Consider the following 24,987-nt stretch of genomic DNA (forward strand, 5'->3'; position numbering starts at 1 on the left):
GGGTGCAGTATCATTCCAGTCTAACGTGTCTTCAGTGTGGAGTCTTCACATAATCCTTTTGTTTGTGCGAGTTTTCATCAAGAACTCCAATTTCCTCCCAGAGTATAAACACACATATTTGTTGATTGGCAAGTCTGAATTCACCTAATATGATTGTGTGCGGGTATGTGTAAGTGTACCCTACAATGGGCAAGCTTCACATCCAGAGCTAATTTCTGGTATGTACCCATTTCATGTGGGATAGGCTTAAATTTTCTATTGACACTCCAGAAGAAAAAAGAGTTCTAAAAATGAACCGAAGTGGGTGGACTTAAGTTTCCAGTTAATCAAGTTTCAGTACAATACAAAGTCTCAAACCTGTAGACAAACACACTATACATCTTAAGTGATTGATATGTGCCTTTGGTTTTTAATGACAAAACTCTCAGCATCCTGTTTGCCCTCAGCTGCTGTAGGACACTGTCATCACCATATCAATTAATGGCATGCGGTGGCTTTACCAGGTGCAATACACATAGGAAAACCCAGGCCTATCACAGCCATGTTTAATATGGGCAAAATGTGCCTTTTTAAAACTTAGTTAACAAAATTTTGAAGAATTATGTTCTCACATTTGCATGGCTTTTGATGACACCTGCATTCCTCCATTTTCCTCTTCCTCTCCATTACCCCAGCCTACCATTTACTAGTCCTTTAATCCTGGCAAGCCTTCAAAATAATTGTCTGTAAAAATAAATAAATGAATAACTTCTTCATAGTAGCAATAGCTGCGGTGGGTTGGCACCCTGCCCAGGATTGGTTCCTGCCTTGTGCCCTGTGTTGGCTGGGATTGGCTCCAGCAGACCCCCGTGACCCTGTGTTCGGATTCAGCGGGTTGGATAATGGATGGATGGATGGATAGTAGCAATAGTAATATTGTCAAATATACACAGTACAGTGATATTGTTACATGTGCAACCAACTTGTAACACATCCCCATTCCTCGATGCCATGATAAAAAATAATGTATTAAAATATGTAGCATCATTTTCTTTAATAGAAAGCACAAATCAGTCTTCCTGATGTCCGTCTTATGCATGGATGTTTGCATTACAGACTTACACACTATTTCAAAAGAATGAAAGTTAAACATACTATAAAAATTTCACACAAAAAATACAGTAAGTAATGGTAAAGTCATAAATTTGTGTTAAAATTAGACAACCGATTGATCAGTGGCATTAGTTCACTGAAGAGGAAGAGTAATCTTAGTCTGCCGCTGGTCTTGCTTGCTTTCTTCTGCTTAATAATAACAGTAATAATACATCACTTGTGTCCCTTGTGCAGCAGTCTTGATTCCTTCCCTTTCCTTCGCTTCTCATCTGTACAGTTGCTGTCTTTCACCCCACCTTTTTGCCAGGCCAGTGTCATATGTTCATCCTTTCCTTTGCCCCCCACCCCTCCTGTCTAATTTTCATGTTTCACTCCTCTTACTCTACTCTTGTTTGCCTCACATTTATTGTATGTTTGTCTATTTTCTCATGTCTCATTCCATGCTTTTCACTGTCTTTTTCTCTCTTACTTCTTACTCTGTCTTCCTATGCCTCATATTCACGATTCCGCTTGCTTTGGTGCTTCATTTTTGTTTTTTGTCTTCCCCTCCTATCCCATTCTCATATCAGGCCTTTGTTTTCCATGTCACATATTCTTTCTGACGTCAGTCCATTTTCTCCTATCTCACTCTTATCACTTTCTCCACATCTGTCTCCATGTCCCATGTCTCATGGCCATATTTCCCTTGTTTACCCCTCCCCCTGTTTCACTTTCATGCCTGATTTATTTAACTCCTCTCTCCTGGGCCTCAAATTTACATTTTCTGTCTCACTTCTTCATCATTTCACATGTCTTACTGTCCTCCATCTCATTTTTGTTATGATGTGGTTTAGTTCTACATTTTGTACAGCTTTATTTCATACTTTTTACTCACTTTTATTTTCCATGTTGGAATTTGGTCTTATTTCGAGAACAAGATTTCATTTAAGCCTTTATTTTAAGATGTTACAGTATTTGAATGGGTTTGGTGGCAACTGGGCGACGGACAAGTCGGCGAAAGGACAATTCAGCAAAAGACAACCCGGCGAAGAAACAACTTGGCGAAATACAACTCGGCAACATCCTTTACCAGTTAGGTAATAGTTAGGTTCAAAGAGATTTTTTAATTATATTTAAATGACAACGTGATTTAAAATGTTGAAAATAAATTTAGATAATTGACGAACAAACTTTATTCTGCAGATGGAACAAACTCTATCTTACATTATCTTCTGCAACCAAAATTGCTAATCCTTTATATAAATTGTATTGATTGTAATCATATTATAACGATATTTAGAATACAAAAGGTGACCTGCGAGTACGGCTTAAGGAATATCTTTACTCTCAACGTATTGGGACTCTCATAAAGCAGGTGATTCTGTGGATTTTCCAGCGCCCTACGTTGTCATTTAAATATCATTAAAAAATCTCTTTGAACCTAACTATTACCTAACTGATAAAGGATGTCGCCGAGTTGTCTGCCGCAGAGTTGTCTGTCGCCCAGTTGCCCCTGAACGATTTGGACGTCTTCCTGCTTTGCTATTTTGTTGCTAGGCCTGGATGACATGAAGTAATTGGTGCATGACATCTTAGGTTAGTAGGTATAAAGGTCCTCACAGGGACTTTCTTTTTATCTGAAATTGTGGATAAAATATTAATAGTGGTGAGGACATTTTGTTTTAAAGACTTTTTGGTTACAATTTAAAACTTTGTTTTCTTTTAGATAGATAGATAGATAGATAGATAGATAGATAGATAGATAGATAGATAGATACTTTATTAATCCCAAGGGGAAATTCACATACTCCAGCAGCACATTACTGATACAAAAAACAATACTAAATTAAAGATTGATAGTAATGCAGGTAAAAACAAACAATAACTTTATATAATGTTAACGTTTACCCCCCCGGATGGAATTGAAGAGTCGCATAGTTTGGGGGAGGAATGATCTTCTCAGTCTGTCAGTGGAGCAGGACGGTGACAGCAGTCTGTCGCTGAAGTTGCTCCTCTGTCTGGAGATGACACTGTTTAGTGGTTGCAGTGGATTCTCCATAATTGATAGGAGCCTGCTGAGCGCCCGTTGCTCTGCCACAGATGTCAAACTGTCCAGCTCCGTGCCTACAATAGAGCCTGCCTTCCTCACCAGTTTGTCCAGGCGTGAGGTGTCTTTCTTCTTAATGCTGCCTCCCCAGCACACCACCGCGTAGAAGAGGGCACTCGCCACAACCGTCTGATAGAACATCTGCAGCATCTTATTGCAGATGTTGAAGGACGCCAGCCTTCTAAGGAAGTATAACCGTCTCTGTCCTCTCTTGCACAGATCATCAGTATTGGCAGTCCAGTCTAATTTATCATCCAGCTGCACTCCCAGGTATTTATAGGTCTGCACCATCTGCACACAGTCACCTCTGATGATCACGGGGTCCATGAGGGGTCTGGGCCTCCTAAAATCCACCACCAGCTCCTTGGTTTTGCTGGTGTTCAGGTGTAGGTGGTTTGAGTCGCACCATTTAACAAAGTCATTGATTAGGTCCATATACTCCTCATGCAGCCCACGATAGCAGTGTCATCAGCGAACTTTTGCATGTGGCAGGACTCCGAGTTGTGTTGGAAGTCCGATGTATATAGGCTGAACAGGATCGGAGAAAGTACAGTTGACTTTGATTTTGATTTTGGCATGTGCTTAGACGTAATGACAAATTGGTTTTGATTTTTCTGCTTAATGAATCCTGCTAGGCTTTAAATTATATTTCATACCCTGATCTTTTCTCAATAAAAATTTTCCTCATCTTCTCTACGTCAGTACAATATTCATGTTTCCTTCTCTTCTTCTATTTTATTCAGCTTTTACTTTATTCAACTTTACTTTTTACCCTTCTTCCTCAGCCTTATATCCAGTCTCACACCTCTGACTTATTTGCTGTGTGACTTTTCCACACCAGTTCTCAGTCACCCATATTACCATCTGTTCTTACAGGAAAGCAGAATTTATGCAGTTGCCAAATCGGGAATGTGTCCTTCTGAATTGTCTGCTGGCAGCACTTGTAAATGTAAGTTACAGAAATGTCCATCCCTTCACTTTGACTGCTGTCTCACTCCAGGTACGGCAAACGTCCATTTCTGTTTTTGTCTCCTAGACTCCAGTGGAGGGCTGACTTCCTTCTCGGCCTCAGCATGTTTTACTTCTTTGATTTACATGAATGTAAGCACTCCAGTATATGCCATCCTGAAAGGGGTGAGTAGAGTGTCCTCTCTGGTGGTCTCTGTTGGACGTTTTCTAGGATCATTATTTTATTTTTTATTTTTTTGCCTTCCACAGAAAGCAACTCAGTTAAGCAATACACCTTTATTAGATGAATCATCTGAATCTGATGGGGAAAAGAGTTCCCGCTCAAGTTCCCAGACCTCAGGCTCTCGGACGACTGGCTCCAACTCAAGGAAGGAGAATGGTCCAGGGAGCCCTCGTGCCATGAAAAGAGGTAGACTGTCCTTTAAACTTGACTGTAGGAAAAATGAATGCACTGCACTTTCTGTGATTTTCTACAGTCTTCCATCTCTGTCATGTTAGGGGTCTCCGTGTCCTCCATGAACTCTGAAAATGACTATGCCATCCCACCAGATGCCTACTTCACAGATACGGACTGCTCAGAGCCTGAACAGAAACTTCCTAAGACAAGCTTGTGTGTGGGAGACAACAGCAAGAGTGTAAGAAACCAGAGGAGAATTGTGGTGTAAAATTTAAGACTGACACAGTCATGAATATTAGTAGAGATGTTGCGGTGCAACTGGGAAAAGAGATTTCCGAGTGAAATCGGGAATGGACAGAACTGCAATTCAATGCTGAAATGAGACTTCTTAACTGAATGACAGTTTTCTTTCCCATAGGAGCATTTAGAGAAGTCGGGCTATTTACTTAAGATGGGAGGACGAGTGAAAAGTTGGAAGCGACGCTGGTTCGTTCTGAAGGGTGGGGAGCTACTCTACTATAAGTCTCCTGTAAGTCGGACATATTCCACACTGCTGGCCTGCACTTTGAAAGTTGCCACTCTTTGGCACATTTTGTTAAGCGGAATTAATAAAGCAATATCACAAATGAGCAAGTGAATAACCTCCCAGAGGTAAACGGGACTACTAAGGAGGTACAGAGGGAATTTGGAAATTGTAGAGGGAGAAGTACTGCTCAGATTAAATAAGCTGAAATCAAACAAATCACCAGGACCAGAAAATATTTACCTTCGAGTTCTTAAGGAGGCTAGCAAGTACAGCTATAAACCCTTGACACATATTTTTAGGCCAGTAAGCTTAACATGCATCACAGGAAAATTAATGGAAGGAATTATTAAGGATAACATTGAAAAACACCTAACAACAGGAGTTATTAGGAACAGTCGGTATGGGTTCAGAAGAGGGAGGTGGTGGGAATGCTGGAATTCTATGAGGAGGCAACAAAAGGATACAATCAAAGTGGAGCGTATGATATTATTTATCTTGACTTTCAGAAAGAGGGCAGCGCAGTGGTAGCGCTTCTGCCTTGCAGTTAGTAGACCTGGGTTCACTTCCCAGGTCCTCCCTGCGTGGAGTTTGCATGTTCTCACCGTGTCTGCGTGGGTTTCCTCCGGGCGCTCTGGTTTCCTCCCACAGTCCAAAGACATGCAGGTTAGGTGCATTGGCGATTCTCAATTGTCCCTAGTGTGTGCCTGGTTTATGGGGGTATGTGTGTGTCCTGCGGTGGGCTGACGCCCTGCCCGGGATTTGTTTCCTCCCTTGCGCCCTGTGTTGGCTGGGATTGGCTCCAGCAAACCCCCGTGACTCTGTAGTTAGGATATAGCGGGTTGGATAATGGATGGATGAATGGACTTTTAGAAAGCATTTGATAAGGTACCACATGAAAGGATGGGCATCAAACTAAAAGAAGTGGGAGTTCAGGGTGATGTTTTTAGATGGGTACGGAATTGGCTCAGACACAGGAAGCAGAGGGTAATGGTGCGGTTTTTAATATATATAAATGACCTGGTTTGCTTCCCGGGTCCTCCCTGTGTGGAGTTTGCATATTCTCCCCGTGTCTGTGTGGGTTTCCTCCCACCGTCCAAAGACATGCAGGTTAGGTGCATTGGCGATTCTAAATTGTCCCTAGTGTGTGTGTGTGTGTGTGTGTGTGCGTGCCCTGCGGTGGGCTAGCACCCTGCCTGGGGATTTGTTCCTGCCTTGCGTCCTGTGTTGGCTGGGATTGGCTCCAGCAGACCCCCGTGACCGTGTGTTAGGATATAGCGGGTTGGATAATAACTGACTGACTGACTATAAGTAACAAGTTGGTTAAGTTTGCTGATGATACCAAGATAGGTGTAGATTAGTAGATAATTTGAAATCGGTTATATCATTACAGAAGGACTTGGATAGCATACAGGCTTGGGCAGATTTGTGGCAGATGAAATTTAATGTTAGTAAATGTAAAGTATTACACATAGGAAGTAAAAATGTTAGGTTTGAATACACAATGGGCAGCCGGAAAATCAAGAGTACACCTTATGAGAAGGATTTGTGAGTCATAGTGGACTCTAAGCTATCGACTTCCCGACAGTGTTCAGAAGTCATTAAGAAGGCTAACAGAATGTCAGGTTATATAGCGCCTTGATGTGTGGAGTACAAGTCCAAAGAGGTTCTGCTCAAGCTTTATAACACACTGGTGAGGCCTTATCTGGAGTACTGGGGGCAGTTTTGGTCTCCAGGCTACAAAAAGGACAAATAGCAGTGCTAGAAAAGGTCCAGAGAAGAGCGACTAGGCTGATTCCAGGGCTACAGGGGTTGAATTTTAAGGAAGGATTAAAAGAGCTGAGCCTTTACAGTTTAAGCAAAAGAAGATTAAGAGGTGACATGATTGAAGTGTTTAAAATTATGAAGGGAATTAGTTCAGAGGATCAAGACTGTTATTTTAAAATGAGTTCATCAAGAACGTGGACACAGTTGGAAACTTGTTAAGAGTAAATTTTGCACAAAAATTAGGATGTTTTTCTTTACACAAAGAATGATAGACACTTGGAATAAGCTACCAAGTAGTGTGGTAGACCGTAAGATTTTAGGGACTTTCAAAACTCAACTTGATGTTTTTCTGGAAGAGATAAGTGGATCGGACTGGCAAGCTTTGTTGAGTTGAATGGCCTGTTCTCATCTAGATTGTTCTAATATGGGAAGTCTCAAGGTCTGAGCACAGCTGATGAACACTCTGGGGCTTAGAGAAGTTAAAAGAGAATCTTATACAGTACATTGATTCCATGAAGTTGGAATGAGCTACTATCTGTCTATTTGCAGAGCGACGTGACCAAGAAACCACAGGGACAGATTGAACTTAATGCCTTGAGCAGTATAGTTCGTGGTGAAGGAAAGCAGACCATTCAGGTGAGCACCAAGGCTCCTGTTCAATTGACACTGCCGATCTAAAAGCAACTTTGTACAACCCAGCTCTCTGCTTTGCCTCTTGTCTTATTTCTGATCTTTTCTGTCATTGCTCTATCCTTGTGAGTGTTGATTCTCTACAGCAGATATGACTTATTTCTGACATTCGAGAATAACCTTAATACTTGGAATTTCTTGAATTCCACCCTTGCTGAGTTTTCTTCTTCCCTTGTAGTATGATCTTCTTGGTCACTATGAAAGACACCTTTGGTCAGCATGAGAAGAGCTGCTTGCTTGTGAGAATTCTGGCTTTTTTGTACATTTAATTTGCAAAGCCATTTACTTCATATGCTAATTGTGTTATCTTGAACTTACCTGTGATTCCTTTAATACTGTGACTATCCACACCTGCAGCTGGTCACTGAGAAACGGCTCTACTTTCTATCAGCGGATTCTCCAAACATTTTGGCTGAATGGATTAGAGTTCTGCACAATGTGCTGCAGGTTCAGACAGCCATCCCACTGTTCACTCAGCCTGAGGTGAAGCCCACAATGAAAGGACTGCTGACAAAGGTAATTTGCAGTGTAGCTGCCAAGTATTGATGCATAATCGTGAAAGACCTACACTCCGGCATATGCTCTATGAATCTTGTATGCTTGCAGGACACTTGTATTAGAATAGCCTTTCCCAGTTAGATACTATGGATATATACTTTAATGTCTGGAGGATCTCCCTGCGTGGAGTTTGCATGTTCTCCCCGTGTCTGCTTGGGTTTCCTCTGGGTACTGCAGTTTCCTCCCACAGTCCAAAGACATGCAGGTTAGGTGCATTGGCGATCCTAAATTGTCCCTGGTGCGTGCTTGATGTGTGTGTGTGTGCGCCCTGGGGTGGGCTGGCGCCCTGCCTGGGGTTTGTTTCCTGCCTTGCGCCCTGTGTTGGCTGGGATTGGCTCCAGCAGACACCTGTGACCCTGTAGTTAGGATATAGCAGGTTGGATAATGGATGGATGGATGTCTGGAGGATATTGCAGTGTTACAGCAGCCCATACATATCAACAATAGTGAAATAAATACAAAAACTGCTCAGAAATTCAATCTGGTCTAAAGGATAAAATAAAAAAAAACATTTAGAATTTACATTCTGCCATTAAAATGACAGAAAACATTATTTAAACCAGTGTTCCCCAAACTCAGTCCTGGGGTCCCACTGTGGCTGCAGGTTTTTGTTCCAACCAGCTTCTGTTTTTAATTGGACTCCTGGGCTAATTAAGTGATGTGTTATTTCCCAAGTTCTGTGTTTTGGAAACAATATAGAAATTAGAAAACTAAGTTTGTTATATTTTAAAATGTACCAAGCAGTTATGTGGGAGTAATGTATTTTTTTTCTTTTTAACAATATTTTCATCTTGATTTTCATTCTACTTTTCTTGGTGTTCTAATTGTTTAATTAATCCATTATTTACTAATTAGTGGGTCTGATGCTACAGTAGTTGCAGCCTTTGATTATTCAGTGTTGTTTGCCAGCGTGTCTGCTCTGCTCATTTGTAATTGCCATTAATAAGATACAATGAAGAGGAAAAACTGCACAGAAAAAGGGCAAAATAGAATGAAATCAACAAAAGAGAGTTAAGCATTTAAATCTATAGCAAAAGCAGAAATATTTCTAAATGTCTTATAAATGTAAAATAAAAAAATAAATAATACCAGCTAATTAAATGAGATCAGTGCTATCAGGTGTTGTCACTGATTAGGAATCTGGTTGGAACAAAAACCCACAGCCACAGTGGGCCCAGAGGAGTGAGGTGGGGAAACACTGGTTTAAACGTCCAATTGTACTATGACAAGATTATTATGCATTTTATTTATTTGCACCTTTTAAAATATTCAAGGTCACATTACAAAGCATAAAAAAATCATAACAAATATTAAACACTATTAAATAACAGACAACCTAGAAATCATAGAAATAACAGGAAAAAGTTCAACACACAGACAATGCAGTTTTTAAAAGACAAGTATTATGCTGATTCTTAAACAGTAAAATTTAGTTTGAAGGCCTAATCTGTGAAGGAAGTGAATTCTGAAGCTTGCATGCACCAGAGCTAAATGCTGACCTTCCCATTGTGAAAAGGTGGAAAGAAGGGGCAACAAAAAAACCAGCATCAGAGTAGGGACGTAATCCTTAAGAAAATCCAACAAGTATAACAAGGCCAAGTTGTGGAAGGCTTTTTATGTGCTGTAAGTAACAGAACCTTGTAATTGATTTAATATTTAACTGCCAGCCAATTACATTTTTTGAAAACGGGTGAAATGTGATCATAGATTTTAATATAACTAACTAAATGGACTGCTGTGTTCTAAATCAGCTGAAGTCTGTTTAGTAGCTTGTTAGAAATATGAAACAAAAGGGCATTGCAATAATGCAGTATAATCTTGAAGTAATGAATGCATCCTCTTTAATAAAATCCCTTTGTGCGTCCAGGTGTCCGTGTGTGTGTGTCTTCTGGTGAAGTGCGCATGTGCAGGGCTTCTGGTGAAGTGCGAATGCGCGGGGCACGGTGTGATGCGCGATATTACTGTCAGAGAAAGTTAGAGGCGTTTTACGGAAATAAAAACCAGTATTATTGCGAGAGGAAATTAAAGGTACATAATACAGTGACGCATATTACAGCCACATACAAGCCAGATATTGCCAGAGGAGATTAAAGGCATATTACCGACGCGCGCGCCTGTATTACCGCCAGAGAAAATTAAAGGTATATTACGGACGTACAAGACAGTATTACTGTCACAGAAAATTAAAGACACACAATACACGGCGGCAGCCCATGAAGAACGGTCAGCTCAGCAAGTAAACATCAACAAAAGAAAGGCTGAAAGAAAGAAAAATACGACCAACAAAAAGAATGAGGTCAAAGTCCCTTGCCACTTAATATAGACAGTTCCTACTAATGTTTATGCACTACTGTTCTAGCGCCCGTTATTGTAATGGGCTAAATGACTAGTTAATCAATATTTCAGTCAAAACATAAGATAAGAAGGTATGTAATCAACAAATGTTGTGAGGATACTAATAAGAAACTTAAAGAATTAACATTAAAAGAAAGAGAACAAGGATAATAGCTTAACTTGTAACCTGAGTACAAAGTGGTATCCGAGAACCATCAATACAGGTACTAACACTACAGAACTTTAAGTGAATTTTGGGTCAACAAAAATAAATTCAGATTTCTTACTCTTGAGTTTAAGAAGGTGGTGTGTCATCCATATTTGAATACAATGAAGAGAACAAATCAAAGGGGATGGAAGACCTTCGGAAGATTTAGCAGAGATATATTGTTGAGTGTCATCTGCAAAACAAAGAAGGCTGACACCACAGTGACACCAAATGGATCTTGGAGGAAGAAGATACACATTTGGGGAGAAACGGTTGACACCTGCAGAACAAAATGAGTAATAAGAGAACAATGTGACCTATAATTTTTCGAATGAGTAGCTTAGACAAGATGCTCTGCAGGTTGACTAGAGTCTCATGCAGAGGGTGTATGATTAGCCTACATCTCTCTCTTACTGCCTCCAGAGAGTTCAGGGTAGCACCCTAAACAGAACCAGCCATCCTGATTAACTTGTTAAGTCTATTGGCATCTTCTGCTCTCATTATATTATCTCAACATATTACTGTGTAAAAGAGCACCCTTACAACCATATATATAGATCTTGTGCAGAAACATTTTGTTTATGCTAAAGGACTAGAGGCAGTTCAGGAAATACAGTCAACTCTTATTTATATAGATAGATGGATAGATACTTTATTAATCCCAAGGGGAAATTCACAGATTTATAATATATGTCTGTAGGTATGCCACATTTGCATTTTTAATGGACCCATATGCATCCTTTAAAATAAACTCACAAGTATGTGTAAATGCCTCATATTGGGAAATTTCAGTAATTCAATATTTTTATTGATAGTTCTATCTCTGATTACAATGCAATGCAAGTTTACTAGATGCCATAAAAGATAATAGTCACCTTTCATATTTTGTGAAGTGTGTCAAATGAAGGACAGAGACCACTGGAAATGTCAGGCTGGAATAAGCAAAGGTTGTCAGTTAATCGAGGTTGAAGGCACTGGGGAATAATATCATAAGCAAGACATAACAAAGACAGTAGAACAAGGTTAAACGGTGTTGAGAGAACCTCAAAAGTTCAAAGCTGTAATAATTCAGTAATGAGAGTAACACTAGAAGCTAGACAGTATGAATGATACCTTAAAATGAAGTGTTTTATGATGGCCTAGGCCTGCTTTAAATATTATACCAAATTCTGAATTAAGACCACAGTGAGTGCTGCTCCTAAGCAACAGGAGACAACATCAGATGGGAATAGTATGGTAAAAGACGAGTAGTATCCCACAATCGAGCAAATGCCACGTGTACCTTTGACCATACTAGTTTACTTGAGACTTGTATGCTCTTAAATATCTTATAATACCTATTGTTGTGTTTGCAGAGGAGAAAGTCTAACATAATAGTCTTATGCACTTTGGATCCTGTGCTGATATTGCCTTTCTGTCTTTTCCGCAGGTTAAACATGGGTATTCCAAGCGTCTGTGGTGTGTTTTAATAGGAAAAACTCTGTACTACTTCCGTAGTCAGGAGGACAAGGTGAGGCACTGAGGGCATTAGGCTACAGAAAAGCATCTGTTACTGCATCATAAGCAGACAGCATGTCAGTAGCTCACTACTTATGCTTTTACAGTTTCCTCTGGGCCAGATCAAGCTTTGGGAAGCTAAGGTGGAAGAAGTGGATCGATCTTGCGATTCTGATGAGGATTATGAGTGCAGTGGAAGAAACCTAATGTCCACACATTACACACTTGCTGTCCAACCCCAAAATCAAGGTCCGACCTACCTACTGATTGGCTCAAAGCATGAAAAGGTGATGAGTATGTTGATGCAAATCCATGCACTGTTCATAGAGCGCGCAGTCTTTATGGAAGATATTCCACGTAAATCTCTAGAAATTCTACATTTTCCAGGACTTTTCCATTGGTTACTTGACCAGAGTGAGTTGCTCTGCCTAAAACGTAACAGGTTTCCAATTGTAGCATTCTTAAATACCCTGCTGGGGCAAAAAGCACAAAGTATTGTTTTGGAAGTTTTGGTAGTTGATTCCTCTATGATACCATCTTCATCAACCCTTGACTGACTAGCTCTCTGCTTATTTGTTTTATACAGGATGCATGGCTTTACCATCTGTCTGTATCAGCTGGTACTACAGGCTCTTCAGTGGGCACTGAATTTGAGCAGTTGGTAAGCAAGCTAATCAGCGTGGAAGGAGATCCCAGTAAGTAATGGAAGAAAGTGAATTTCTATATTTGACAACAATGGTAATCTTTTCCTCACTGTGCCATACACTAACATGTCGTATATCAAAAAGTAATAGGGGGAATCATAGCTTCCTTTGTGTACCTTGAACTTGTCTTCTAGCTTGACCCGTGTTGTTTCTACCCTCTCTCACAACCTCCAGCAGAGTTTTTTTTTCTTTGTCTTCTGCGGTACTTTGCTCAGTATATACAATATATCCAGCCCCCAGTTGCTCATGTCTTGTTTTTTCCTACAGACTCCCAGGTTTGGAGACATCCCATCCTCTGCTACAGCAAAGATGGTATCACCAAGCCTCTTACCACCTTGCCATCAGAGGCTCTGCAGACAGAAGCCATTAAGCTTTTTAAGGTATGAGAAACGTTGCTCTACATGTGCAACAATAAACGGCCGCAGCATTGGGTGTTTAAGGATGGAGTCAAGCTTGCTAAAAGAATTTACATCCCAGTGGAGTCAAATGGATAACATACAGGCTCTCTTTACTACTTAATACAAATGAGGAAAAGGCCACTGGCTTTTTGAAGGTACCACAGACAATATCAGTGGTGGTTTCGTTTCTACACTTTAGTTGAGATTTTGATTTTTCTTTTTATTTGCACACCTGACAGCATAAGAAAGGCTCATGTGAAAATTACGGTTCCAAAATTCTTCTGTTTTTTGAAGTGGCCATTATGTGCATTAGTTTTACCCTCTATGTAAATGAAAATGTCCTTGATTATAGGGAAATTAAATAACATATATAAGAAATACTATGCAATGCTGTACACAATCTTAATACATAATTCGCCTGCCTCCTCACTAACTCGTGTCCGTCCGAAGCCGAATGCGTAGTCGCCTTCTGTGTAGCTGCCCGAAAAACCTTACGAGACTGACATCCAACCCCAACATCGCGGCAGGTGGCGGGATTTACGGCCGCAAAAATTCAAAGAGAAAGGCGACTTCGATTAAAGCTCTAGAGGCCTGAAAGGCGATTTCGACTACAGTTCGAGGCCAGCAGAATTTTATACATTTTTGTTTTTATTAAATTAACCCCAGTAGCACTATTCATGTTCAGGGAAGTTAAAGAAGGTAGCTTTCAACCTAAGACACTACACCAGACATCAGCTGCAGTTTTTTTTTTCTTCAAAACAAAATAAAAACCTCTGACTATATATACAGTATGTGTAGAGTATGTGTATTCTGCAGGCCAATCTCATTATTGAACAACAATCTTAAATTTTATGGTCAGTGTGCTAGTAAATAGAATAGAAACTGTTCTTAATTCTATAATTTTGCAAGATCAAAGAGGATGTGTTAAAAGCAGACATTTTCTATCAAATCTACAATGTTTGTTCAATGTAATACATGCCCAAGCCAAAACGGAGCTTCCTGAATGCAGAAGAAGATTAATGGGATTATCTATTGTACATATTTTAATAGTTTATGGACCAAAGTGTTCTACTCCTACCCTAAAAATTTACTTTTATGTAAACAATATAAATTTTAGTTATGCCATGTCATAACACAGAATCACACAGTGCTGTATTTTCTCACCAATATTATTTGTCATCACTATCAAACCCCTCTGATTATAGAGACAAATCAAATCAGAGATTAGTAGTTTTGTGGGGTGAAGGAAATTAATGAAAAGTAGCTCTTTATACAGATATTTTGCCACTTTACATTGATGATCCATATTCATCTCTTGTGTAGGCACCAAGTATAATACAGGAGCTTAGTATCTCTTGGTCAAGTTTATGGTGAACTCTGTAATTTTACTGTTTCCTATAAATAGCCTTGCATGTCTTCTTAAATGTCATCAATTCTAATTTACTGTTCGTAACAATCTACATACTTAAGAATCTCAGTTAACCTAATCAAATTTCATTTAAGCAACCTGTTAGAAAGAGTAAACAAGATATATGAGGTGGTCAGGCCTCCATCTTCCATTAGCTGGGAAAATTAGACTGATAAAATGAATATCCTTCTAAGATTTTTACATCTGTTTAGAGGTTTATAAAAATTGTAGGGTCATTATTGTCACATATACAGAATACAGTGAAATTTTTATTTGCATATGTCAGTGAAAATGCTCCAGCACCATGATTAGTGAGTATAACTACTTTTTGAGTTACCTGGAAAATCGTAAAACATATTTGTCATAATCTGCAAGCAGCAAATTATACAGTATACCAAATATGATAATGCATTCTATAATTTCCACCGTTTCCATAATAGTAAAACTATACAAATTCAGAGTGGCTAATGAACCTAAGGTGCAAAGTATCAAGACACTAGTTGAAACTGGCATACATCAAAAAAACCCAATTACAGTGGGGTAATATGAAAAACTGCATAGGCAAAGGCAGGACCATAAATTCAACCCTGAGTGCCTGGGTCTGTGAGGCAGGAGTGATAATCAAGAAACCAATGTGCTGATTTAAACATATGTACAGTATTCTATTTTTGATGTAGTCAAAAGTTTCAATTTATAGTAAATGGAAACAGTCAAAAAGCTGTCAACTCGCAGATGACAACATGTAGTTTGTGTGCTTTTGGAAAAAATAGCAACTTCCAATTTAGGTTAACCACCAAAACATCAATGTATCTTTTTCAGAGTATTCACCAGAGAAATCCCTCTTAAAAAGATTTCATATAATGTTAACTTTGTTCATTTGGGGCACAGAGGCCAAAGATTTTTAAAAAATGAACAAAACGAAACTGTTTTTTAGAGATCTAAAGCAAAGGGCTATGTTGTTTCTTCATAACTACAGTAATAAAATCATAACAGTTTGGTCAACTATGAAAATGAAGCCCTTTCTTAACTCTTCTTTATATGGTTTGCTTTATACACCAGCCATCCAAGCAGACCATCAACCAAGTAGAAATGCAGTTGTTCCACTCAGTCAGAATACGGCATCAAAGTAAAACATATTTTAAGGATAAGATGTTAGTATCAATTTCTCCCTTACAGGAATAGCTCACAGTATATTGACAGTATCTCATTACTGCATAACTTTTAACATCTGGAAGGTACTTGGCATTGGCATCATTAGCGATGTTTATGTTAACAATATGTTTTCATCCTTGGAACAACTGTCCCTCAGATTTAGCATTTTATGAACACATTTCTTTTAAAGTTAGACTCACTGAAGCCTCCTAAAGGCTGGTAGGGTTTCATCACGTTTAATTGGTTAAGAACAACATGAAGAAATATTTCCCAAATTCTGAAGATGTTTTGAGCAGCTCCTTGTAACACGTATTTGACTTTTTTTCTAATTTTAATCAAAACTAGGGAGCTTTGCCCCCTGCTCACTTTGCTCTCCAACCTAGAGTGTGTGCTTGGTGTGTGTGTGTGTGCGCCCTGCGGTGGGCTGGCGCCCTGCCCAGGGTTTGTTCCTGCCTTGCGCCCTGTGTTGGCTGGTATTGGCTCCAGCACACCCCAGTGACCCTGTGTTAGGATATAGCAGGTTGGACAATGACTGACTGATTTCAGAGTTTATTTGAATAAGATCTTGAATTGTATACAGATAGATAGATAGATAAATACTTTATTAATCCCATTGTTCATTCATTGTAATATCTTTATATATAATACACTACCGTGACTGTTCATTTGTCTGTCCAGGATTTTAAATCATCTGTAGCTCGCAAACCATTTAACATATTGACCTGAAATTTGGTACAAATATACTATGTGACGTCTACTATCCGCTTTTGGGGGTGATGATTGACCTCCAAGGTTATTTTTATTTAATTTTATTGTAGAATCAACTCTCTGCAGCAGTCAGCAGGGCAGCCGTGTTGCGCATGTGTACGGGTGCCGTTCTCATTCCCTACCACCTTTGCCATCACTTCCCCTTCCTCCTCATATGTTAAATCATTCTTGAGGCAGATTGAAAACTTAAGTGCCAGCTTAAGTGAAAAATTAAGGAAAACGTATTAAGTGATTGCAACACAAACACTGACTTAATCAGTTTTAACGTGAAAAGATATTGACGGAAGAAGAGAAGAAACGGGCCGCTAGGGTGGAGAAAAGAAGAGCCGCTCAGGGGGCAGCAAGCCCCCTAAACCTCTAAGCAAACGAATGGTAAACGTACAGAGAGAGAGTCTGAAAACTAGGAATGCTCAAGTCAAGTGTATTCACTGCATGTTATCGTGCAGTGTGCCATTACTAGTAATATATAAATCCAATAAAAATCATAAAACTATAACAATATTCTGAAACAATATGGATATTAGCTGGTTTTAGCTTAAAAGGCTTAGAGGAAATATGAAGATATGGAAAGAAAGCTTTGTTTTGTGAGATGGGAAATCCATTTGTCTTCAAATCAGAGAGACGGTTAAATGCTGTCAGATGAGATGGGTAATCAAAATTGAACTATTTATGGGTGTCTTGTGTCCCTGGGCAGGATGGGCAGTGCTTTTTCTGCAGATAATACACTTATCTTGTATTGTTAGATGATACGGGGAGCAGAGATCTCTTTTCTCCTACCTCCATTAACCAATGTTTTCTACTTTTGCATAGACTTGTCAGTTATTCATCAATGTTGCCATCGACACTCCAGCCATTGACTATCATGTGTCACTGGCACAAAGTGCACTGCAGATATGTCTTACTCATCCTGAGCTGCAGAACGAAATGTATTGTCAACTCATCAAGCAGACAAGGAAGAGGCAGGCGGATAGCCTGGCAGGGCCTGTGCAGGTAATAAAACCTCATTTAGTGTGATTTGATTTTGCAGGCTATGTCATTGTCACAGTGCATGGGTGGCTGTATTGAGATGGGACAGTAAAGGGCAATAGCAGAAAGGACAGGGGAGAGAGTGGAGACTTGTGAGGCAGTACCCTTATCTTCATCAGTATATTTCAAAACTTGACTGTCTGATATATGCTGTCCACATTGCGGCCTGGTTCTTTGATTAGAGTTGCATGCAGACTGATAAAGGTTGTCTATCTGCAGGGCTGGCAGTTGCTTGCTCTCTGTCTGGGCCTCTTTCTGCCTCAGCACCCTTTCCTCTGGCTTTTAAAGTTTCACCTAAAGAGGCACAACGAGTCCAGGTAAGTTACAGAATAGATAAACAATCCCGGCCAAAGAATAGTGGTGGCCAGGTTGGCATTAATGAAGAGAAGGTAGACAGACATGCACTGACTGAGCTCCTCTTCTTGTTTCCTTGCTGGCCCCTTAGAACAGAGGTGGGAAAGTATGCCGTTTACTGTCAACGGTGCATGGAGCGCACACAGCAAAGGGGAGAGCGTCAAGCCAAACCCTCTCGCATGGAGATCCTTTCCATTCTCTTAAGAAACCCTTATCATCATTCTCTACCCTTCAGTGTGCCAGTACATTTTTTAAATGGTACCTACCAGGTATGTGTCATTTTGTTTCTTTCATGTTAGATGTTTATACATATACTTGAATGTAAGATGTCTGACTGCTTCATTTATTTTCTATGGCTAAGTCTGGTTGTCTCATAGTACTGTGTGTGTCCAGTTCTGTTTCTGCTTGGCCATATCAACACCTCATTGTCTGAGTCTGGTGACATACTGTATATGCATTTGCCCAGGTGTGTACTGTATACTGTATCTTGACCTTCTTGCATTTTCTTTTCTCTGTCTGCAACTGTTTGGGCATGTCCGCACTGGCTTGCTTCTGTCGGTAACTGCTTGAGCATGTTTCTGACTGCCTGGGCATGTCTGTATCTGCCTGGGTGTGTTGTTGACTGCTTGGTAAGGCCAATTTTCAGAAGTCTCAAGGGGTTTAGTTTATTAGCTCAGGAAAGAAATACCTGCCTTTACATTCTTCTTTGTAGTCTGAATTACCACTTACGTGTTTAGTCAGAATTAAATATATATGCAGAACACAAGACTGCCAATCCTCTAGGTTTTCAAAGTTACATGTAGATATCACAATACCTGAGATGCCAATGTTTGATTTACCATTTGTTTCTGTAATTCATGAGTAAGATTTAAAGAATAGATTTGTTGGTCAGGAAGACATGGAGCCACACGTTCTCTCTGAAGGCTGTCACCCTTGACGTGTCTGCATCTTCTTGAAGAATGTGTTTTCTGGTATATGTGATGGGAACAGAAGGATGAAGCCATGACAGGGAATAGTACAAAGACTGCTCTGTATAACCAACACTCTTTCCAGGTGGTGGGCTTTGATGCGTCAACGACAGTGGATGAGTTCCTGAATACACTGAGCCAGGAGACGGGTATGAGGAGACTAGCACAGGGCAGCTTTGCTCTTTTCACCTATGACCCATCAGGAAGTGGCCTTGAGCACTGGCTGCATGGAAATATTAAGGTAAATTCAACTTCTTATTTAACAAATAACAGTGCAAATCTTTCTTGAAGTTATGTCAACCTTAACTTAGTGGGACCCCACTGCAAATTATTTAGGAAGTCAACCTTTGGATAATGCTTGACAAATTTTCTTAATTTCCAATCATCTCTTGCTTCAACAGATATGTGATATTATTTCTAAATGGGAACAAGCTTCCAAAGAGCAGAATCCTGGGAAGACGGACAGCAACAGAACATTCCGGCTTACTTATAAAAATAGGTAAAGGTGTTTCTGTCTCAACTAAAAGAATTTGAGACAGTTCCCTGTGTAATACCTACAAACAATGAAAGGAATGGTCAATATTATGCAATATTCAATATAGATATACTTGTATATAAAAGCCAAATACCACTGACTCACTCATTACAAAATCTCCTGCACCATAAGGACTTGGGACTTGAAATTTGGAATGTAGGTTACCCTTGGCCCATAGGTGCTCGCTAAGAAATGGTTTTAAAAGTTTTGTGGTCGAAGCATGTTCTGTCTGTATGTCTGTGCGCTTTTCACGACAGAATTACTTAACAGATTTAGATCTGGTTGTTTTTTATAAGTTGCTTGAACTTTCTGGTTGATTTTGCCACTTCTCTCATCGCGCTAAGTACCAGAGTTCGCTTGCTGTACCAGTGTATTTATGCAAATTCAACAGAGTGGCTGAGGGCCGAGAGCAGGGGGGCGGGGCCTTCCTCATTCATTCGCCAGCCTCTGTTCGAGTCGCTCTACCTCTCACCACGTGTTGGAGTGCACCTCACCTCCGCTTAGCTAGTGATACCTGTTTGTTCAACAGACATTATCATCTACAGATTGTTAAGGAGTAATGTTTGACATTTTTGAGAGAGAGATCAGAGCTCTGTGTGTTTTAAAGGGTAGCTGCTCATTGGCAGAGATATCATGGCCATGTGCTTTTCTCCCCACATGGGGAATGCTCTCCCGTCAGAGCTGAACACGATCAGATATACAGTGCCAACGTCTATTGATTTTTAAAGTTTGTCGTGTTTCATTACTATGTGTACTACGGGGTACAGCTGGTAAATGATATAGGAAAGCTAATGGGTAGAATGTATTAAACCTGCAAGAGTAGTTCTGTTATATTACAGGCACTATGAGGAAGCACCTCTCACACATACAACAACAACAAGCACGTTTTCATACAAATGATGTAGCTCAAATTGGTTTACAAGATGAAGAAAGAAAAAATATTAAAATTAGGAAATCCTAATTAACAAAGAATAAAGTAAGGTGCTGGTCATAAAATTAGAATATCATGACAAAGTTGATTTATTTCAGTAATTCCATTCAGAAAGTGAAACTTGTATATTAGATTCATTCATTACATACAGACTGATGTATTTCAAATGTTTATTTCTTTTAATGTTGATGATTATAACTGACAACTAATGAAAGTCCCAAATTCAGTATCTCGGAAAATTAGAATGTTGTGAAAAGGTTCAATATTGAAGACACCTGGTGTCACACTCTAATCAGCTAATTAACTCAAAACACCTGCAAAAGCCTTTAAATGGTCTCTTAGTCGAGTTCTGTAGGCTACACAATCATGGGGAAGACTGCTGACTTGACAGTTGTCCAAAAGACGACCATTGACACCTTGCACAAGGAGGGCAAGACACAAAAGGTCATTGCTAAAGAGGCTGGCTGTTCACAGAGCTCTGTGTCCAAGCACATTAATAGAGAGGCGAAGAGAAGGACAAGATGTGGTAGAAAAAAGTGTACAAGCAATAGGGATAACCGCACCCTGGAGAGGATTGTGAAACAAAACCCATACAGAAATGTGGGGGAGATTCACAAAGAGTGGACTGCAGCTGGAGTCAGTGCTTCAAGAACCACCACGCACAGACGTATGCAAGACATGGGTTTCAGCTGTCGCATTCCTTGTGTCAAGCCACTCTTGAACAAGAGACAGCGTCAGAAGCGTCTCACCTGGGCTAAAGACAAAAAGGACTGGACTGCTGCTTTCTGATGAAAGTAAATTTTGCATTTCCTTTGGAAATCAAGGTCCCAGAGTCTGGAGGAAGAGAGGAGAGGCACAGAATCCATGTTGCGTGAGGTCCAGTGTAAAGTTTCCACAGTCAGTGATGGTTTGGGGTGCCATGTCATCTGCTGGTGTTGGTCCATTGTGTTTTCTGAGGTCCAAGGTCAACGCAGCCATCTACCAGGAAGTTTTAGAGCATCTTCATGCTCCCTGCTGCTGACGAACTTTATGGAGATGCAGATTTCATTTTCCAACAGGACCTGGCACCTGCACACAGTGCCAAAGCTACCAGTACCTGGTTTAAGGACCATGGTATCCCTGTTCTTGATTTAGCCAGCAAACTCGCCTGACCTTAACCCCATAGAAAATCTATGGGGTATTGTGAAGAGGAAGACGCAATATGCCAGACCCGACAATTCAGAAGAGCTGAAGGCCACTATCAGAGCAACATGGGCTCTCAAAACACCTGAGCAGTGCCACAGACTGATCGACTCCATGCCACGCCGCATTGCTGCAGTAATCCAGGCCAAAGGAGCCCCAACTAAATATTGAGTGCTGTACATGCTCATACTTTTCATGTTCATACCTTTCAGTTGGCCAACATTTCTAAAAATCCTTTTTTTGCATTGGTCTTAATTGATATTCTAATTTTCCGAGATACTGAATTTGGGACTTTCATTAGTTGTCAGTTATAATCATCAACATTAAAAGAAATAAACATTTGATTAAACATCGGTCTGTGTGTAATGAATGAATCTAATATACTAGTTTCACTTTTTGAATTACTGAAATAAATCAACTTTGTCATGATATTCTAATTTTATGATCAGCACCTGTATAAATGATCTCAATCAGTCCTCATGATCTTCAGGCTTCATGTAGAAGACTTAGATGATGATGGCCTTCAGTCCATCAAGGTAGTGACTGCACGGTGCTTTGATCAGGTGGTGGTGGCGGCGCAGTTCGCCACCACAGAAAACCAGAAAAAGAACAACAGAGAAAGTAGGGGTTAGTATGGATTTTTGGAGCCATGAAAAAAAAAAGATAACCAAATGCATATACAGAATATCAGGGTTACATTAAAATGAAGCTATGAGAAAGCCTACCCTGACTGCACTGGACACAACATAAAAGCCAATCCTAGATGGGATGCTAGTTGACTGTAAGGCACACTCACTGAAAACAGGCAGAAGTGGTGGGAGAGAATGTCATAAAAACAAGACACCTTCTCAGTCACAGACCTTATTGGTCTCCTTTAGCTCCGCCTCTGCCTGGCTCACTGGTTCAGCTATAAATTGTCTTCACATCTCTCTCTCTCTGCTTGTACCTTGAAGAAACAGGACATACGTGAGTCAGGACTGGGTTATTTCTTCAGAAGAGACCTGAGAGAAAAACACAAGAGAAAAGAAAAACAAATAAAGAAACACAAGAAAACAACTTCCACAAATCACCTTTTGGTACCAAAACTGGGACTATCTGGTCGTTGTGCATTCATTTTATCTAACACACTCTCCTGTTTGACCTGCAATGAACTGGTTTGCTCATCTTCACTGTATATTGTGAAACATTTTGGGCACTCTTGAGTTGTCCCCAAACATGGAATCAATGCCAATCAGGCTAAGGTATAACAACAACAACAATATTTAATTATACAGCACATTTTCATACAAATGATGTAACTCAAAGTGCTTTACAGGATGAAGAAAGAGAAAAAAGACAAAATATAAAAAATAAAATTAGGCAATACTAATTACCATAGAATGAAAGTAAGGTCCGATAGCCAGGGAGGACAGAAAAAACAAAAGAAAAAAACTCCAGACGGCTGGAGAAAAAAAAAAACAAAATCTGCAGGGGTTCCAAGGCCACGAGACCACCCAGCCCCCTCTAGGCATTCTGCCTAACATAAGTGATCTCAATCAGTCCTCATGGTTTTTGGACTTCACATGGAAGAACTTGATGATGATGACGGTCATGTGGACTTCTGGCCTTCAATCCATCAATGTAGGGACAGCACGGTGCTTTGATCAGGTGGTGGTGGCTCAGAAAACCAGAAAAAGAACACCAGAGAAAGTAGGGGTTAGTACGGATTTCGGAGCCACCATGAATAATAATGATAATTAAATGAATATGCAGAATATCAGGATTAAACTAAAATGAAGCTATGAGAAAGCCCTATTAAAATAATGAGTTATTACCAAGTTTTTAAAATGCTCCACCATATTAGCCTGGCGAATTCCTATTGGTAAACTATTCCAGATTTTAGGTGCATAACAGCAGAAGGCCGCCTCACCACTTCTTTTAAGTTTAGCTCTTGGAATTATAAACAGTATGGCACTAGAGGGCGATGTTGCTCCTCCAGACCCACAGACAATATGTCCAGACACCAGGTAAAAGTACCAGAAATAATTTTAATTTCTTCAATAATGTGCACAAAGCACCTCCACCTCCACAATACTCAATAATCAATACAATATTCACGATAAATCCTCCTCTCCACCCAGCAGCTCCGTCACACTTCCTCCCAACTCTGGCTCAGCTTGCTGGGTTTCCCATAGTCCTTTATATATTCCGTAACTGTCCTTCAGTCCATGTGATTCACTAGCACTTCCAGGTCGGTTGAAGATTCATATTTTTCTTCAGCCCGGAAGTACTTCTGTCCTTCCGTCCCAATGACTTGGGAGTACTTCCGTGTCTCCCTGCAGCGTCCCCTGGTGGCACCCACGGTATCCAGCAGGGCTGTGAAGCCAAACTCCATTTTCCATGATGCCCTGCGGGAATCTGGGGCACCTCCATGTTGCAGGGAGGACTCCCTCTAGTGGCCTGGATGTATTGGCTGGGATAAGCTGCCGGCCATCTCTCACAACAGACACTCATTTGAGGACCTAACGTTACGATTTGGAGTGCAATGTGAGAGGCATTCCAAGATATAGGATGGTGCAAGATTATTTAAGGCTTTGTAAACCATAAGCAGTATTTTAAAGTCAATTCTAAATGACACAGGTAACCAGTGTAGTGACATCAAAACTGGAGAGATGTCCTCGGATTTTCGTTTCCTAGTTATGATTCTTGCAGCTGCATTCTTTCTTTTATATATATCTAATCTGAAGGCTGAGACAGTCTTGTGGCAATGAAAGCTAAAGTCAAAAGGGCAATGTCCACTTGGTACTACAGCAGGGTGCCCTTACTGTGGCACATCTTCAGATAATTTGTGAGTGTCTTTCCTACAGAAAACCGAGAGTACATCCCTCACTTCTGAGTTGTTTGGTCTGCTCTTAATCCTCCCACAGACTGTATTTCTCACAGCTTGCAAGGGGAGAAACTGAAAGAGAGAGACTGCTACTCATGTATCAGACCAACGAAGAAATAATCCTCGGACAGTTTCCTGTAAACAAAGAGCTGGCCTTGGAGATGGCTGCACTTCTCACACAGGTACGCTAGGCTTCTTTTTGGTTCTTTTTGGTTGAAAGCCCCAACCCTTCTTTTGTTATTACCTACTTTAGCTGCCTGTATAGACATAAGTCTAGTGAAATTGTGTTTTGGGTCTGTAGTCTTCATATGGGGTGTGATACATTTCAAGTTTATATTCACTGTAGACGGTTGCTGAATCTGGCCATAGTAAATGTCAAGTGATGGAAAGAGAGGGCCCACATTAGATTAGAAAAGCTTACTTAAGACAGTGTCAGTTTACAAGACTTCTAGTCAGAGGGGATGTCAAAGTTGATGACAGCAGGTACTAATCTCATTGCTTTAAGATGTCAGATTATACAAGTAGAAATCGCAAGGTATGTCAAATTACGTAGCTGTGTGATGGCTTCCCAAAG

General features: G+C 40.2%; 1 protein-coding gene across 1 annotated transcript in view; it reads left to right on the plus strand.

The window, feature by feature from the left end:
- The window catches only part of plekhh2 (pleckstrin homology domain containing, family H (with MyTH4 domain) member 2), a 79,428-nt gene that overhangs the window by 46,636 nt on the left and 7,805 nt on the right, over nt 1–24,987 (plus strand). Inside the window, exons 9-25 of the mRNA XM_051919659.1 lie at nt 4,055–4,127; nt 4,215–4,312; nt 4,397–4,556; nt 4,646–4,782; nt 4,963–5,073; nt 7,384–7,470; nt 7,882–8,040; nt 12,054–12,134; nt 12,229–12,408; nt 12,708–12,816; nt 13,093–13,205; nt 17,362–17,541; nt 17,797–17,894; nt 18,023–18,200; nt 18,985–19,140; nt 19,301–19,398; nt 24,454–24,595. Coding sequence (XP_051775619.1) covers nt 4,055–4,127; nt 4,215–4,312; nt 4,397–4,556; nt 4,646–4,782; nt 4,963–5,073; nt 7,384–7,470; nt 7,882–8,040; nt 12,054–12,134; nt 12,229–12,408; nt 12,708–12,816; nt 13,093–13,205; nt 17,362–17,541; nt 17,797–17,894; nt 18,023–18,200; nt 18,985–19,140; nt 19,301–19,398; nt 24,454–24,595 — 2,160 coding nt within the window. The remainder of the gene's footprint in view (nt 1–4,054; nt 4,128–4,214; nt 4,313–4,396; nt 4,557–4,645; nt 4,783–4,962; nt 5,074–7,383; nt 7,471–7,881; nt 8,041–12,053; nt 12,135–12,228; nt 12,409–12,707; nt 12,817–13,092; nt 13,206–17,361; nt 17,542–17,796; nt 17,895–18,022; nt 18,201–18,984; nt 19,141–19,300; nt 19,399–24,453; nt 24,596–24,987) is intronic.

Source organism: Erpetoichthys calabaricus, chromosome 15, assembly GCF_900747795.2.
Source record: "Erpetoichthys calabaricus chromosome 15, fErpCal1.3, whole genome shotgun sequence".
NCBI lineage: Eukaryota > Metazoa > Chordata > Cladistia > Polypteriformes > Polypteridae > Erpetoichthys > Erpetoichthys calabaricus.